The 19,486-nt window shown below is 29.9% G+C and overlaps 1 protein-coding gene and 2 long non-coding RNA genes across 6 annotated transcripts in view; 1 reads left to right on the top strand and 2 right to left on the bottom strand.

Annotated features, from left to right (window-relative positions):
- Positions 1 to 16,458, top strand: part of Moe (moesin) — a 34,201-nt gene extending 17,743 nt beyond the window's left edge. For 2 of the 4 annotated variants that reach the window (XM_069111116.1, XM_069111117.1), the window contains exons 3-9: positions 11,825 to 11,947; positions 12,703 to 12,975; positions 13,054 to 13,383; positions 13,522 to 13,764; positions 13,837 to 14,012; positions 14,099 to 14,315; positions 14,399 to 16,458. In XM_069111116.1, the coding sequence (XP_068967217.1) occupies positions 11,825 to 11,947; positions 12,703 to 12,975; positions 13,054 to 13,383; positions 13,522 to 13,764; positions 13,837 to 14,012; positions 14,099 to 14,315; positions 14,399 to 14,563 (1,527 nt within the window). In that variant the 3' untranslated portion in view covers positions 14,564 to 16,458. Of the gene's footprint in view, positions 1 to 1,862; positions 3,350 to 5,199; positions 5,233 to 11,824; positions 11,948 to 12,702; positions 12,976 to 13,053; positions 13,384 to 13,521; positions 13,765 to 13,836; positions 14,013 to 14,098; positions 14,316 to 14,398 lie in introns of those variants that run through there. The other 2 variants (XM_069111119.1, XM_069111118.1) reach the window with 2 other exon arrangements.
- On the bottom strand, positions 3,345 to 8,752 carry LOC138178840 (uncharacterized). Its single transcript, XR_011172822.1, has 3 exons — positions 8,364 to 8,752; positions 4,841 to 4,928; positions 3,345 to 4,761 (listed from the first exon to the last, which is right to left on the bottom strand). It is a non-coding gene; the product is annotated as an uncharacterized LOC138178840 (long non-coding RNA).
- On the bottom strand, positions 16,338 to 19,137 carry LOC138178841 (uncharacterized). Its single transcript, XR_011172823.1, has 2 exons — positions 19,098 to 19,137; positions 16,338 to 18,248 (listed from the first exon to the last, which is right to left on the bottom strand). It is a non-coding gene; the product is annotated as an uncharacterized LOC138178841 (long non-coding RNA).
- Positions 19,138 to 19,486: the final 349 nt, after the last annotated feature.

Genomic DNA, 19,486 nt, shown 5'->3' with positions numbered 1-19,486 from the left:
CCTGTTATTGACTCATCTCGTATAAATAGTAACAACGAGCAGAGTATGAATCAGCGGGAAAAATGTCGCGTATTTCGCAATTGCATTACGCTGGGAACATCTACTTAGACATTTATACAAGCTGCTTATTTATTTAATTCCATAAGAATAAACAGTTTTCGAAATCTTGTTGATCTCTAACATTATCTAACAAAGTAAATCAGTGTAGGAGAGACTAGAAAGGTATAGAATTATAAGGATAAAACTTGCTGGTCATAGCTTTATTTATGTACGGCAATGTCGAGATGCGAAATTGCAAAAAAAAAAAAAAAAAAAAAAAAAAAATGAAAACGGACGAAAAATGAAAAGTCGAAGTATTGAATTAGTCGTATCACAGAAAGAATTTGTAGACATGATATTTATAGTTGTATCATTATTCTTAATATTTTCTGTGTTTCGTCTTATGCCTTCAAGAAAAATTTATTACACATTTAATAATAGATACACCTCATCTGTAACGTGAGATTATGCACATGTCTTGTGTTTCAATCTTCTCCCCTGCCCTAAAGTATCGTATCAGCATTCCTTAATGTCGTGACTTACATCAAAACAGCAGTCTTTTTCATCGTTATAGAAACATTCGTTCGTTAAATATTGTTTTCATTGTTTGCACTCTTTTGGCAGGAACGTTGATTATTGAAAATTTATTAAAGCCACTAAATCGGTTGATATATATAAAAATTTAATTCTAAATAAAAAACTGACCTGTGATATATAGTAATACATTTTCTTGTTCGATACGCATATTCTGCTTTTTGCTTATTTTCAATTTGCGTCAGTGGTTATATCTCACCACGGCCAGTCAACTTGATGAAGAACTGCGGAAGAAAATTAGATACATGAAAAGCGTAAATATAATTATAAATAATAAGTAGGTATATAATGAAACATACATGTGAAATATATACGTAAAAAATTTATTATTTTGATGGAAATTAAACTAAACTGAAGCCTAACGCGTTACTAAATTTATGCAGTGACTTAAACATTTTTAAGTATAGTTTTAAGACGATGTATATATATACACCCTGTATATACAGGGTGGTCAAAAATCAGTCCTCACGATCTTACAGGCTCTTCCGATAACAATCGGGCAAAAAAATGTTTCGAACAAAAGTTAATCAGCTTTCGGTCGACTACGAATTGCAATGTTAAGGACTTAAAAAAGATTTTGCTCTCATGAGAAGTTCAGGTCGCCTCTATTTTTAAATGGAATAATAGATCTTTTTATATACTATTATTCTTCAATTCCCTGCAAGAAAATATTAAGATACTTGGGTTGAAAAATGATTAGTTTACAAGATATTTTAACTTTAATGTTGTAAAACTCATCGTATAAAAGTGAACGAAAGATAAAGTAGTACTTGTTTTTCTGCTCTTTTATACGAAAAATTTTACGACATTAAAGCTAACATATTTTTAAAAATAATCATTTTTCAACTCAAGTACCTCAATGCCTTCCTGTAGAGAATTAAAAAATGCATCGAACGGAGTATAAAGAAATGCACTGTCCCATTTAAAAATATAAAGGTGACCTGATTTTTCATCGAAGTGAAATTTTTTTTGTAATTCATAATATTGCCACTTGTAGTAGATCGAAAGTTGATAAACTTTTGTTCGAAACATTTTTTTTCGACTATCGCAAGTATCTGAAGGATTGTGTACATTTTTAGACCACCTTGTATATCAGCTTAGTAGCTCTGTGCTACACAACAGCAGTCTAAAATTTAAACTGTTTTTCTTCACTTTCAGGTTATTGACGAATTAATTTCGTCAACATTTTGTTTGCAAAACATTAGTAATTGAGGTATTATTTTTCCTAGAAATCTGATCATTTGATGGCAAGATCAAAGAATCTCAGCATAATTCCTTAACCTTAACGTAAGCCTCTTTTAGTTTAACTTATATTTAATTTATATCCTCATAAGATATATAACATAGCACTATGTATTGGTTAAAATTCCATGTACGTATCTGCAAAAATAATGGAAAATGCATGATGAAACTTTTCCATTACAAGAGATTCCGTCTTGAAGAAGAGTTACACGTTTACTTAATAGGTGATGAATGTTTACTTAATAGGTGTTAATTGATATCGAGTAATGGAGAACACACGATGAAACTGGAGATTTAGGATAAGTTTTATTACTTTAGAAATTGTTAAAATAGTAGGCTGTATATTTTAGTATAAGATGTCATAGTCTAAATTCCTAAAGATGAGTGGTTAAAATGAGCAAATTTGCGAGATATGCCCGTAATGTACAGTGCTGTGGATAATTATAAACTCAATTCCATTTTTACATTTTTCATGTTAAAACGAAAATTGAAGATACAACAAACAAACAATTTCTCCTCTCGAAGTCTGGGAAAAATGAAATTTTCTCTTAAAACTGTGTTTTTAGCTGAGAAGAAATATAAACTTAATGTTAATTTTGTTACGTCTTCGTTCGGTATTTAGTGGATTTTTGTTTATTTTTTATTATTTCTATTAATCTGTTAAGTACTCTATCCTCTAACTTATTTAAAGTAACGCCTTGAATATCAGCCCACGCAGATTTTATTCTTTTTTTAAGTTCCACGATATTTTCTAGAGGTAACTTGTCCTAGTCGTAAACTTTTCTCGCTGGAATTCTCCATAGGTTCTCGATCGTGTTCAGATCAGAACTCAATACTAGCTATAGATAATAATTCTAGTTCGAAATCTTGAAACCAAATTTTTATAGCGGCGGCTGTATAAATAGGTGCATTGTCTCGTTGAAAAATTGTTTTTTTCGTTTTCTATTTTAGTTACGAAAGGCAATAATTTGCCATGTACCATTTCCTAGTATATCCTTTAGCGTTGAATTTCTCTTTTACAGAGACAATTTCACTTAACATATCTAGGCATGATTAGTGGTTTCCTAGAAATATTGATGAGATAATGCAGAAAATATGTTTGAGTCTGTAATTACTCACGATGCTGTATGTATGTACATATATATCACGGGTATGTGCATTAGGTGGTTAATAAGTATATGTAGCAGGCAGCTTTGGTGTTTTATCCTCCACAAGGATGATTCCAAGCGCACGGACAATCTTTGAAATTAATGTGTTCTTCTATGATCTTCTATTTACTCGTCTAACCATTGTTTCATTTACTTATGCGACGAGGTTGATATGTGTCACACATTAATTTTAAAGACAAGCATGTGACCGATAATTCAAACAGCTTGTTCGTATACTTAAACTTTATCGTATTTTCATTCTTTGAACGCATGCCAACCGCAATACTAACAACTGGAAGAGTGGACTACTTCCGTTCTTGTCTAGGGTAAGTTACCACGAGTTTAATCAGCGTGATAAATCATGTTGCACATTATGTTTTCGAATTATACTCGTACGAGGGCACTGTTAATTATAAGTTCAAGATCACTCGTTTTACATTTATACTTATACGATGCACGAACAATCATAAATGTTACTTAATCGTGATCGTCGTGATAAGTCCTCAAGCGATTCGCGTTTAACTATGTAGTGAAATAATAAAATTGTTTCACAGCGTCATACTTGGGTTATGCAATTTTTCATTAATATCGGGAAATCTTTAAATACGGAATTCAACGGAATTAAAATATAAGTGTGTGCTCTTTGCTATGAGATAAATAATAAACCATCATTGATATGTACGAATATGAAAGTTAGTTTTTCATGTAAAGAATTGAATGCTTCAGATTTGCAAGGCGTTTTTTATTTTTCAAGTAGTTGCGGTGTAATAAATCTTGTTTGAATTTGAAGAATAAAATTCCAAATTATGTTTTATTTTGTCCAAAATGAGCAACAGGAGTTTCTTTATTTTCCGACATTTATATCGTTTATCGCTTAAATTTCTCGATTAGAGACATAACAAGGTACGCCAAAATTAGAACTAGACCTAGAATAGATTCCAGCTGTTAACCAGGGTAATCATTAGTGGAACGTCGGTTTCCTGTTTTTAATCGGCACCCTTACGCTTTACGACGTTCGTTGTTTCTAATTTGTTTGTACACTTATACTCGATAGGACGACTGCAGAGGAGCAGCATCATTCACGTATTGTCATTTATCGTATATTGTAATGACATGGAGTAATTAGTTATTTACACGTACTTTTGTTATAATTTCACGGTGCTACAGCATAACGTTTTTAAATCATGACTAGTGTGATTTATCGATGTCCTTGCAGCACGTTTCTAACGTCTATCGTACAACAGCGTATTTCGCTTCGGATCGGAGAGGCATGTTTTGGAAAGCATACGAGTACATCGAAACAATTTATAACGACACTGTTATACAGTTACTTTTCGTAGTTAGCGTACAGCTTGCTTCAAATTAAAGATTGAACGATTATGAATTTACATTTAAACGATTATGAATTTACATTTAAATGATTCTGAATTCACATTGAAATGATTATGAATTTACATTGAAACGATTATAAATTCACATTGAGATAATTATGGATTTACATTTAAATGATTCGAATAATAATAATATAATGTTGGAACACTAAATAGAGAAGAAACATACTTACAATTGTAATACCACGTGGCTGTTCAAAGTATCTGAACACTTATTGTTAGGTATAGAAACACATACAAAGGTTTCAACGGATATTGCAATACTTGTGTGAGCCACTCTATAGTTCTAGGATTAAGTTAGTATCTTGATTAATGATGACGGTTTCCCTGACACCTCGTGCAAACATCTTTTCACAAAGTTTGATATGTTAATTATATATAAAAAACATTTCGTAATTTTTTAGTTGTTCTAATGACAATACATACCTACTTTGTCGATAATGAATCGATTTAGGACGAAGGTACAATTGTAATTTCTGAAGGTTTTTTGTTCTTTGTGTTCCTATAAATGAAACTGTAAAAACTGAAATTAAAGGTCATTCGAATCGTAAAATTGAAATTAGCAAGATATGTAATTTTACGTGAGCAAGAAACATTATTAAGCAACTATAGGAAATATCTTATTTATAATAATTGAGGACGACTAACGGTAAGTTAAATCGATGTCTTATTATTTCGTTCTAATTATCAAACAATCTCGAACTGTCCTTTATCGATTTCATTTTCGACGTCAGCGAAATCGCAAGACAAGAGCAGTATTTGACAATATTGGCAAATAATTGCAGGTGGTTCCGTGTGGCCTTCGAAAATTCTGGCACGTAAGACCGCAATTAAAGTTTTCTAAACCCGTAGACGCGAACCGAAAGATAATTGTCCCAGCGCCTAGATTAAAATCCTCGAACTAAATGATAACCTGCTGTTTCACCAAACTTCCGCATTACGCAATAACATAAAAACATTAACGTCTTAGCATTTTGGAATGGAGAAAAGATTTTCGAGTGTAATACGTTTTCGGGAGATTGCTCGATATTGATAAACAATCCCTGCTTATTTAATCCATTTATTTTATTCCTCGAAGCAAACTCTGCCTTGCCAAATTGTACTCGTATTATTTTAACCGAGTAAGATTTAATTGCTCCTATTTTTCGCGTATAAAAGACTGCGTTTGTGTATGATGTACGTTACAGAGTTTATATATGTATGACGAGCAAAGTAAAAAGTAAATTTTTCCTTGTTAAGAGATACATATCGATATCGATATGTATGTGAGACTTGTTCAACGGTTCAACTAACAAAATTAATCGTGGATTGAAACAAATTGATCGATTGCAGGCACATACATTTACTTCATAGATTCATATGAATTTATAGAAACAGTTGATAATAATTGATCGAGGATCGATATCTCGGCGCTTAAAGAAACGCCTTATGTGTATATATACTAATGCAGATTAAACACTGGAATTTGCTGCTTTTCCCATCACGCATTAACGTCGAGAGTTTGTTAGTTTCATCGAACGGAAAATAAATGACCATGGCTTACCAATTGACAATTGCTGTGGCAAATTACTCGACGAACGTTCATTTTCTTAAGAATTAACACGTGCTTCTTACTTTTCATTCGAACAAACTGTCTTGAGTGATTATAATTATCGCCCAGTTTTATTATTTATTCTATCTATGTTATTTAATTCCAACAGGGATAATTAATATAATTAGTAAGTCTTATTAGATAATTAACAGTCTTTGTTAATCTTTAAATGCATTTTTTGTCTTTATCAAAATTAATTTATTTTCATTATAGCAATTCAGAATGATTTGTACATTTACTATAGTTATCTTGTATGTATAGATATAGAACACGATAATGTTTAATCTTGTTCCTCTACATTCATTGTACGTTAAAAAGTTTAAATAGTTTTAGTAATCGTCTGTTATTCTAAATGTGACAATAAATGAAAAATTATTACATTACACATTACAAGGATATTACCATAGATCTTTTGTAATCGCTAGAACTAAACTATCAGTGTAGTTGAATTCTTTTCTTCTTAAACGAAAAATGGTTGTTTCTTTTACGATCTTTGATAGTTATTATGTTACTTTTATATTTTTGTAGTCTTATATTTCCATCTCTTAAGAGTTGCAAACATTATAGGTATATGCAGAGTTATGTTCCGATTATTTTGCTAATGAATTCATTTAATACACCGAGAATGCAGTTAATAACATCGATTTATAAAAAAGAAATATTTAGCTACATATTTTCCATAGTATAAACTATTGTGCAATTCATATCATATTAATCATTGCAAAAATCAATCTTTGAAAAAATTACAGTGCTATGTAAATTTCAATCTTTCAAAGAGTACAATCAGCACATATGTATACATGTATATAAATTTTGAGTGAATTTTTTAAATATGTCTTTTCTAATATCGTCATTTAATATTTATTGTATTAATTAGAATTTTCTTCTAACTTAAGTAAATATATGACTATGATAATATTGGTGTTTAATAAATGCATTTTTAACGATAATCATTATCTATAAAGTTTTAAATTGCCATTACGAAGAAGTCGAGCGTATTGGGAAACACTTTTTAAATTAAATTTCTGCTAGTTTTTATTTCCTTAATTCATCAAGGATACCAATACTCCGTTAATGTAATATTTCATTTGCAATCTTTGTTCAGTCAATTTGCATTATTAAATTCGCTTCCTAAATTGTAGTTATGAAAGGGATTCTATGAATTTGTTCGATGCTTCTTCACTGCATTTTTTCTCCATCTAGATATCTACAATTTTATCAAATTGGTTGAAATTTAACTATTTACAGTACCATGATGAACTATATTTCTTAAATCGTGGACATTTTCTTTTTTCATTTAGTTTGTTTGTTTAATTAGTAGAGTTTTTCATTTACTGCAGATTTTAGAGTATCTAATATTTTCATACATTTCTGATGTTCCAATAATTTGATATGTATGTTTTATATATGAGCATTGTATTACTATATCTTTATATTTTTTAATAACGTTACACAACATTTACATTACATATTTCCTTACTTTGTTCTTAATAAATTAACAATACACACCTGACTCTCACAGAGAAAGGAATATCTTTTGAACACATATATGTGTTATGAAATCAGTATTAAATATTTTAATAAATAGTTTCTAGATATAACACTGCCATAACTCTATGATCATATGTTTCAAGAGCAACGGTAAAGCTGTGCAGAAGTAAATGATGTGTCACAATATTATAAGGAAATGCATTTAATGATTAACTACGGTAGACGTAATTATTAGGTTGGTGGAAAATAAATAGTTAATCGGTATCCGCATCTATAATCATTGTTCCATTTATACTTTCATAAAGAGATATTCATAATAACGTTGCAACTTGCGTGTTTTTCCTATTAATTTATAAACTAATCACAGTATGAAGAAATTTTTGGATTATCGAATTATATAAAAATCTCGATTATTGTAACATAGTTGTAACAACACTACATTCATAACAAAATTTTTCCAAGACGTTTCGAAAAATTCTCAAAGCGTTTAAAAATGTAGCAACATGTAGAAACGAATAAAAACTTGCAAAATTACATTTATATTTCAATTCGTTTGAATTTTCCATAGTCATACCTCGTAAGGAAAGGCTTAATTCGTTTCTTTTTTACCAACCTAATGAAATCAGGAATGAAAAGAAATTTTCTATTCAGTTATTAGTCGATAAACTAAATAACTAATGGTAAAGATAAAAGTATAACAGTTGGTATAATTTCGTTAAACACTTATAGCATTATAGTAGTGTACCATACAATAATAAGAAATCGTTAATTAATATATATAACGAAATACAGTTTCCTCTATATTAACTATAATATTCGTGTTTTCTATTTTTATATTTTACCGTTATTTCCAATTTCACTACTTACTTCTTATCAGCACAACAGGGGCCATCACTGATTTAAAGAATTAACAACATGTTATCATCGATGATTCCTCTTAAAGTTTGCTGCACGCTTATACCTGCAATTTCCACGCACTTCTCAATGTCCATCATGTTGTTTCTTTTTCTTCCTCCTGTTGTTTGCCAGTTCCTTGTTCCTATCCGTGAAATTATGCAACCGCGCAGCAATATTAGTAATAATAATAAAAAAAGTCGCGTTACACCGGCATTGAACTGCGACGTCAGCCGCGGTCAAGGCGACCGTGTCTACAGATTCGATTGACACTTCCGTATATGAACTGTCTAACATAAGCCCCAAGCGGATGCGGTTCCGCATTCCCAATGCTCGGGCGTGTGTTACGAGCAGTTACGAGAGTCGAGCATGACTGGAGACCGTGTCTGTTTACTCGCTTTACTGCCAACTCCTATAATTATTTCTCATTTACATACTAATGCGAGTTTCGAAATAGAAAAATTATAATGTTTCGATCAGATCAGAATTAACGATCGACTGGTAAAGTGCATTCTATTCTATTCGAACGAAACTATGTACAGAATATAATATGTGTAATAATAAATATAATACGTGTATTAGGTATTGTTTCAAGTAATATAATAATTCTTAAAGATTTCAATAATTTCCTAATTATTTGTCAGGTTTACTCAAATTTTCATAGATACGCAACATTCATGAATTTTTATTCTTTTTTTTTAAATCTTTAAAATTGTTTAAATCCAAAAATATAGCTTCAATTTGTTTGGTTTTTGAAATTCAAAGAAGCAATTTGTTACATTTTGCGTTAAAAGTAGACATACAAGTGGATGATTCCACTATTTGACAGATCTTTTAATGGAAACGTAGAATAATAAATATATCTTTTATATCAAATGTATCCGAAAAAAAGTAAAATATGTCTGTATAAAAATGAGAAAGAAAAGATATACTAGCAATGTATCTGTAGAATATAAACATCTAAAGGATTTATAGATATCACAGATATAATTGTATATTATCGCATCTATAACGAATCTTAAAGTTTGCGACAATGTTTTACCTTTATAAAATGTTTGTATAGTCGTCGTAAAATTTGTTTGTAAAAATTACGGACGTTAAATAACAATATTGAATGAGAATCGATTATAAGTTTGATTCAACTGAATCGTTTTAATATTCTAACATCATTGTATCTGTTTATTGGATTTTTTAATTTTAATTAAAACGTGCAACCCTTTTTATAAGTTGTAGATACAATGAATTTAATGTTGATATTAAAATGTACATTTTTATTAAAAATTAATATAATATCAATATTGGTATAAATTTAGCTGTTCCATTACTTCCTTTAATTGTAGCTAACTGTTTCCGCTTTACTAGTTAAATAACGAGTGTTTCGTGCTTATTGATTATTGACAGATAAATCCCACTTCAAAGTGAATTTGTCAAGTATTACAATAATTATTTTAATCAAACTCGATTTTCATCGTCAATACAAAGATGTGGATAATATTACTTAATGATTTTAAACGACATTCATTAACAACGCTTTTAACAGGATTGTCTCATTTTCAATTTGTGCTTAAGTTTTTCATTTTAAATTCCTTATAAAGGCAATTTAGTTGATATTGAAGTACATAATTATAATAAGTCTGCAATATTTTGTATTATGAGCTACAAATATTCAAATATATTATTTAACAGCATCAGTTACTTATTCTTATAATTAAAAGTCGTTGTATTTTGTTTGTTTTCTTTTTAAATCATTCTTTCAATTTAAAGTAAAAACGTTTGTTTTATTTTATTCAGACATGCTATTGTGTTTCATAAACGTTCCACCTACATATAATCGAATGGTACTCATTGTAAGAAATGCACATATGTAGCATAAATTGTAACGGAGACACTTTGATTAAATGACATTTGTTACCTTGAAAGTCTGTGAGGAATCTTGTCAAAGTTAAAGGTATTTATTTTGACGTATCTTTTTTAAATTTGAGAGTGTAATGTAAGAATGTATTTTTAAAACAATTACGATGTTCGCACATTAATCAATCACATTAATCAAAATAATGGGTCCCAATTAAAATATAAATAAAGATAGTACTTATACAGAGCCTAACATACTTAGAACCAGAAAATGTAACGAATCGAACAATACGGATAACGAATTCTATGATTGGTTAAGAACGAATAACTGAAATTCACGCAAACAATGTTGTACATTTTCTAGTTTTTGTTAATATTTAATGTCAGTTGGCAGTTCGAGAAGCATATGTGTTACTCATTGCCTTTCATTGTACAGTTCTTATTTTTCTTTTACATGTTGAGATAAGATATTCACATACCTATACGGTTACAGATAATCGTGTCAATCAAAGCGTCAACGTTATGACCATTCTCCATTAATGAAATATCTCCAACAATCTCTATCGCGTTTGTATCTTCGAACGAGTAATAAAAAAGAAATTTCACACATACCACATATGTTCTTCATACAAGGTCGTTAAATTAACAAGAGAATACACATATGTATTTCGGATAAGAGTTACCTATTTCGGACCATAATAAATAAATATATCGATCTCAAAAGTGAGAGTTGGTAAACTACATATCTTAATGTCCGTATTATTTTGTCACAAGTCACACTGCTTACCTGTAATACGATAAAAAGATAGTATCAACCACTTGCCGTGCTATTACGTTAGCGTTTTCGTCATCTATTATAATTATGTCATAAGTAGACTATGGATATTTATGTAAACACATATCTTCATAAATATAATAAAAGGGAAGGACCTGGGTAAACATTTATTCCATTCCATAAGTAACCTCGTTTCTTATGTTTCATTTTGAATTATTAATATTAAAGAAAATTGTAACTGTTAACGAATTTAAATATGTACTTTTCGATTGGAAGGAATTCTATTTCGTCGGGTCAATGCAAAATAAATAAATTTAACTTTGGAACAGCTACTAAATATTTTGTGTCGATATCATAAAATTTTTCCAAAGAGCAATTAAAAAATGTCAGGCGTAGTTCGAGAAAACAGTAGATATATGTACATTATTTATTAATGAATATAATATAATTTGTACATTTTTGAAATGTTTATTACATATAAACACGATATTACTTATAGAATGACCTTATATTGTTTTATAGATTTTTACATGTTATGTATTGTATTTTCTACACATTTTTGTATCTTTAAGTCTCCCATAAAAGCATAAAAATCCGTATTCTAATCATAGGATTTTTATCATCCTTTATGTCGCATGCAACGTCACTATATTCCATCATGTATACCGATGAGAAACACACTGCATTGCACGTTTTCAAACGATGGGGTGATTTCAGTTTGTTATTTATTTATCGAATTTTCTACGTTTATGTTTCTTGTGGAAATTTTTTCTTATATTTGTTCCTAATTGATTCACGAACGTTTTAGGTGATGAACCAGGAAGTCAAGAAAGAGACTCCCCTACAATTCAAATTTCGCGCCAAGTTTTATCCCGAAGACGTTGCCGAGGAATTGATTCAAGATATCACGTTGCGTCTCTTTTATCTGCAGGTATGGCTGAACGTAGTATTCATCAAAAGGAGTAAAAAAATGCTTAATTAATATAGAACTTAAACCGAATTTTATACAAGTAAATATACAAAATGTGCTTTGTATGTATGTGCGTACTTATGTATGTCGCATGTATACATAGGAGTGTGTGTGTATGTACTACTTTCAAGTTTTAGTTATAGAGGGCAAACTGTTCGGTATTATAAGTAGAATTGTATTACAATGTAACAAGGTTGAGTAAATAAGTGCATATTATCATTCAGATAATCTACGAAATAGATCAAAGCGAACGCAATCGTATCATATAATGTATTATACATGGGCACATTCAGCATAGTTCTATGTAAATCTGATTAGTTACCTTACTTTTTTGTTGACTAAAATTTATCACTATCATTATCATGAATTCTCACTGCTTACGCTTATTACCATCATATATGTTTTAAATCAGACTAAAGATTGCAATGAAAATGAGATTTTTAATTGTACTAAATATCGATCTGATCCAAGGATAGAATTTTTCAAACAAGAAAAATATTGAAAATTCCATCTTCCAACAATGATGATATATAAATAGATCTTAATCGACAAAATAATCAGAAAATTGGTCAGAGTTTAGAAAAACCATACTGAATACTATATGATCATAATATGAATATGATATATTTGCATTATTTATACATGACAACATGACAATTGAAATTGAAAAGTCGAACCTAATATATATATTATTATATTATGTGGACTACATTTAGGTGAAGAACGCTATTCTGACGGATGAAATCTACTGTCCTCCAGAAACATCTGTATTGTTAGCGTCTTACGCAGTCCAAGCGAAACACGGAGATTTTCAAAAAGGTACACATACTGCTGGCTTTTTAATAAATGACCGCTTGTTACCGCAACGAGTCGTGGATCAACATAAAATGAGCAAGGAGGAATGGGAGAGTTCCATCACTAATTGGTGGCAAGAACATCGTGGCATGTTACGTGAAGATGCTATGATGGAATACCTAAAAATCGCGCAGGTAATGATTTAATAGCTTCTTCTTATTAATTTAACATTTGATCAATATATTATATATATACGTTTCTTTTTTGCATAGGATTTGGAGATGTACGGAGTGAATTACTTCGAAATTCGTAATAAAAAAGGTACAGACCTGTGGCTCGGTGTTGATGCTTTGGGTTTGAACATCTACGAAAAAGATGATAAATTGACACCAAAAATTGGTTTCCCATGGTCTGAGATAAGAAATATCTCATTTAACGAGAAGAAATTTATAATTAAACCAATTGATAAGAAGGCACCCGATTTCGTCTTTTTTGCAACTAGGGTTAAGATCAATAAACGAATTTTAGCACTGTGTATGGGCAATCACGAACTCTACATGCGTAGACGTAAACCAGATACAATTGATGTACAGCAAATGAAGGTATGTTTCTGTGCGAGTATTCGCTTATAATGCATTTCTAATGCTTAGTTTCTTTGCTATTTCTGAATCTTAAAATTAATCATCTCATAGATAATGAATTGGGTTTATAATCACAAAATAAACATTTATAATTTAAAGGCGCAAGCAAGGGAAGAGAAAATTGCAAAACAACAACAGAGAGAAAAGTTACAGTTAGAAATAGCTGCAAGAGAACGTGCTGAGAGAAAACAACAAGAATATGAAGAACGACTTCGAAATATGGCAGAAGAAATGGACAGGCGGCAAGCTGAATTAACCGAAGCTCAAGAAATGATCCGGCGTTTAGAAGAACATCTTAGACAGTTACAAGCTGCGAAGGAAGAATTAGAGGATCGTCAGAAAGTACGTATAGTTTAGTATAAAATATAATTTTCCTACAATATATGTCTCTATGTGTATTATTTCTATACGAAGGAACTTACGGCTATGATGGAAAAACTTGAACTTTCACATGAGATGGAAGCAGCTGAGCGTGCTAAACTTGAGCAAGAAATACGAGCTAAGCAAGAAGAAATACAACGTATACAATCTGAGGTAGTGGCGAAGGATGCCGAAGCAAGAAGGCTAGAAGAAGTATTTGAAGCTGCTAAGTATGTAATTTTTGTTATGCAACTATTCGCTATTTAAAATATGAGAAAAAAGTCAACTCTATTCTATTCTACACCTGTATCTATAGATTAAGGCAGGAAGAAGCCGATCGAGCATATCAAGCTAGTACAACACCGCATCATCATCATGTTGAAGAAAATGAAGAAGGTGAAGAGGAAGGAGAAGACGAAGTTTCTCATGGTGATGTTACTAAAGATCTTGCAACTGATGAATCGATAATTGATCCTGTTGAGGAGCGACGTACCTTGGCAGAAAGAAACGAACGCCTTCATGATCAACTTAAGGTAGTGATCTTTGCTTGTATATAAATTTTTTGCACCCTGAGTAATTTTTATGGACGTATTTGAATAATAATTATATATTTCAGGCATTGAAACAAGATCTTGCACAGTCACGCGACGAGTCAAAAGAAACTGTTATGGATAAAATTCATAGGGAAAACGTCAAACAAGGTCGCGATAAATACAAAACGCTTCGTGAAATTCGTAAAGGCAATACTAAACGTCGTGTTGATCAATTTGAGAACATGTAAATTATATATGCATTTGCCTATTTGCCTGTCCATTTCACCCTGCCTTTGAATTCTCTTTCAATATCGTGTACACATGGAACACTCAGTAATCACGTCTTTTACATATGTATATGAGAAGCGTACACAGGTTCTCTGATTGATCTATACAAATACAATTTGTAAAACTTCAAATATATTATTTTATAATATTTTTTTGGAGATGTTTCGAGGTATAAGTCGCTCCCAATTTCTAGCGAACTAAAGTTTATGATATGTATTACTATTTTTCAAAGTCGATTCTATACTCTGAGTACAGTTAATTCAAGACAAAAGAAAATAAAAAGCTCACAATTGGCAAGGAACGCGACGAGCGACCAACTTGCGCCGTCTTCCATGTATGCTTCCACGTTGATCACTGTTAAGCAGTTTTTCGTAAAGCAAAATGTTTATATATTTTTTCATAATAAGTATAGATTTTCTTGCTGTTTTAGCTATAAAATATTTAACGTTAATTCATACTAACTTTGTTATTTTAGCTATATTATTAGCTAATGTTGTTTTTTTTTCTAACGATATCTCTTTTTGCTAAAATATCAAGAAAATGTGTTACATAATTTGTGAATACTGTTTTATTTTTTGTCCAAGCATTATACACAAGATTTTGAGTGCCGGCGCATCAGTATTTTTTTTCCAAGTATTACTGTCGGTCACTAAGCGTAACGCCACATATGTGACTTCTTTTCACTGATTACTTTCTTGTCGCGGTTCTTATCATGTTGCGTCTTATCCGTCCTTGATAAGGATTTGCCCGAGAAATACATTGTATTTTTATTTGCGTCATCACTTATTTTTGCTGATGAATTAAGATTACTTTTGTCAATAGCGGTCGCTATACACTGATGTATACATATCGGTTCCAGTTTTATTCCGATGTATCATTTTGCTATTTACAGTAACAAATATAATCCGAGTAATAGATGAATTAATATTTTAAAACAGTGTGGAAAAGTCACCATTATTTTTTAGTGAGTTATAAGTAATCTCTAAATATTAACCTGAAATAGGTTTGTAATGTACAAGCGACCGCTTAATTTATGTAACACGAAATCAACGATATCCGTCTTCACAGTAAATATAGACATGTAAGCACGTCATATAAACTTTGCAAAATTATACATACTATTTTAGTACGAACGAATTTCAACTACTGTTTAGTAATTTTATATTGAACACACTCGTGGCCTTTATTGATATACGTATATTGAAATACTAGATATTAATAATCAGTAATATAATATATACAAATGTAGGAATATCGCGCGTCTCTTTGTATTGCATACCTTCAACATAAGGTAATTGCGCGGTTCCTATAAAAAGGATAGTTATCAAGATTCTTGAAAATATGAAAGAGTGAATGTGAGCGAGAGTGTTATAATAAAAAATAATACGTACGAAAGGTTGGATGATAGGAGAACTATAATATGTGGCTGTCTGGTACGCCATATAGAAATTTTAAAACAATTCTCTTTTTAAAGAAAATTATATGGTGCGACAATGAAATTTAATTAAACTGTAATGAGGGAAAATATAGCCTATAAATGCTGCCAATTTTTTGACGGAATGCAAACAAAGAGCGATGTTGTGAAGTGACACACTTTTTGCAATAACGAAGTAGGAAAAATGATGGGAAAGTTTAAAAACTGACCATTGTATCGGAATTCATACTTTTGTGCATTATCATCATTACATGTTGCAGTAAACATGAAAGGAAAAGTACAGGAAAAATAACAATAGATATTTTTTGATAATATTTAATACTACAATTTACAAATTAGTAGTGTTATATTATTATTATTATTATTATTATTATTGTATTATTATATTATATTATAAATATTATTAATATTTACAATCTAGTAGCGTTATTATTATTGAAACAATATTAAATGAAAATTGAAGCAAAGGATTTTATAGTCGTCGTGTATTTGTACTCTCAAAACAAGTCGAATGTACATGGCAATAACTACATACATATTTTATACAATGTAACGCTCTAAAGTTCAAAGAAAGACAAATACCATTTTCATAATAACTCGTCTGGATATTTTTGTCGTTAAACGTTTGGTGAGAAAGCTACTCTTGAAACATTCCAAAAAACATTTGTAAAATGATTTTTTATTTACGTTGGGGTTTTTCGCTTTCTTATAAGATTTATAAAACTATTGGATTGCAAAACAAAAATTTTTTCTATATACATACATATGTCTGTAATGTACTTAAATACAACTATGTATATTTAAAACTACAGTATTTTGTTTATTGTGTTTATTGTGACATGAAAAGTCCACGAATAACCCTAACGTGGATCATTAAATGATTTTCATATTCCTTATGAAGGTAATGAATATAAAATCATCTTTAATGTATTTCCGCATATTATTACTTAATATATAAACTGCTATATCAAATCTTTGAGCTGACATAAAATTTAATAACATCATTTTACATATGTAAATATTATTATATACTTTCATGAGGTTATGGAAAATTAATTTAACGATGCACATCATGTTAAAATTTTCATGGTGTTATAATTTTTCTTTTCGACATGTCCAAGCGAGTAAAAACATGGTAGGAGAATATGCATTTCTAGTTATTAACAAATTTTTATAACTTCCAATGCTTGATGGTATTTCCTAAATTTTCAACAATGTTCAAAATGCGAATGTTTCATTTTTATATTGAGAAAAAATCTTTGTAACAGTATTATTGATTAATTGAAACAATATACATAAAACATATAAGATATGACCACAAGGACGCATAGACATGGTATTTTATTTGGAAAAATATTTGTTGGTGCGAGGATATACGAAAATCACTTGTACTTTGCTGAAAAAGTTAAATATTGTTTAAATAAAAGAATCATATCATACATGTTAGACATATTCTGACCCTATTTCATTCTTTTTTAATTTAACTGATCTTAATTACTTTCAGACACATAAAACATTGGATAATACTTATTTGAATCCAATCTCTTTCTGTATTTCAGAGTAAATAAAAGTACTTTTTTATAACTTCGAATTGCCATAATTTACATTATTTTAATATAATCTTTTTCTTATTACTGTAGAAATAAGATATTGAGAGTATTATTATCGTAAGGATGTGAAAGGAGAGACATGTTAAATGTTCTAGAAGCTATTTATACTTATTTATTTATTTCTACACTATCCATATATTTACATGTTTGTCAACTTAATATCATTCACATTGATCCGCTTTTCCTATTCGGTTGCTCGTCCTCGCCACTTCCCGTTCTTTCAAATCGATCTTCTTTTGTCCTAATCTCTGTTCCGTATATCCTCGAGCTAGTAAATACTTATATATTTAAATATAAATTCATCTTAGTTGATCTTATATCCGATAATTGTAAATTCGTAAATTGTAAATCAACTTGTAAGTTCTATTTGTGGTCTAAATATTTCTGAATTCTCTCATAAGTAGAAAGAGTAATTTATATAACTATATTAATTATATTAATTATACAGTTGTATAAATCTTCCCTTAACGTCCTTATTGAATAAGAAAGTAAAGATTCAGGCGCCATAGTAGCCGATTTGTAAAGCACAACTCCCGATATTTAAGAGCCTTATCACCACCAACGGAGTTTTCAGACCATATGACTGTGGACAAGACCCATCTATTAGTATAAGCCTGAAGCTAAAGTACTAAGTTCGAAGCAATACATACAAAGTGAGTACGAAATTCGGCTTTTCCTGTAACCATTATAGAAATAATATTTTATCCGCATTTAGAACTTCTTTAAACAGGGTTCTTATGGAACACATATTGTAAAACAGATATTTTAATATTATTATATTATATTTCGTATTAGAAAAGGTTCTATAAGATAAATAAAAGTACTAAACTATTAAACATTGGTGTTATTTAACAATATAATATCGTATTATTCATATATTTCTTTAAAAAAAGACATTTAATAAATAGAATACATGAACATACATCTACGTAGTACAATACTATTTAATTTTTTTTATTAAGCATAATAATATTCAATAACATCCTGACCTTCCTATCAGTTGATTTCACAGAGAAAGACAAACTAGTTTTGGACCGTAAATTATCTACGTGAATATTGAAAATTAATAACATATTCAAAATATCAATTTAACCGCAATAATTATTTAATATTGTTGTAATACCATTAAAAAGATAGTGTTACTATTTATTTGTAATATTCTCGTAGGTAATTCACAGTTTAAACCTATTTTGTGTTTTTCTTTGAGATCAACAGTTAGGAAGGTCAGGACGTTATTGCACATATACATGATATTTATGTATTTATATACAGCGTGTTCCACACAACTGAAACAGGCTGTAAATTGATATTTTGAATATGTTATTTATTTGTAACATTCTCGTAGGTAATTCACAGTTTAAAGCTATTTCACTTTTTAAAGAAGTTCCAAATATGGATTGAAAATTATTTCTGTAATGGTTTATATAAACATGTTGACTTTGTACTTACTGCTTACTGTTTTGAACTTGAACACTTAAGTTTATGGCTGATACTAATGGAGGGGCCTTGTCCATGGTCATGGCCCTGATTGGCCTGTCAATGCATGGCCTAAACTCCTGAGGGAAAAATGTTGCAAGATCTAAAGAATGTAGAAGAAAATAATTTTATGTCAAAGTAAGAAGTTTAATTAAATATAAAAATTATAATTTTTTAAATTTTATTCATTTATAACAACCAGTAGCGTAGAGTTATTTCTTTGAGTTTCTAAACTTATTTATGGCTGTAAAAGAGTATAGAATTAGAAAAGAAAATAGCGAAATTAAGGCAAAAGATATTAATGTGAAATAGGATTGATAAAATGGAAGCAAAGTAAGCTGTCAATAAAAGACTGATAGTAA

Source organism: Bombus flavifrons, chromosome 4 (genome assembly GCF_040668555.2).
Source record: "Bombus flavifrons isolate JBK064 chromosome 4, iyBomFlav1_principal, whole genome shotgun sequence".
NCBI classification, from domain to species: Eukaryota; Metazoa; Arthropoda; class Insecta; order Hymenoptera; family Apidae; genus Bombus; species Bombus flavifrons.
This window is presented reverse-complemented; position numbering and strand designations above follow the sequence as displayed.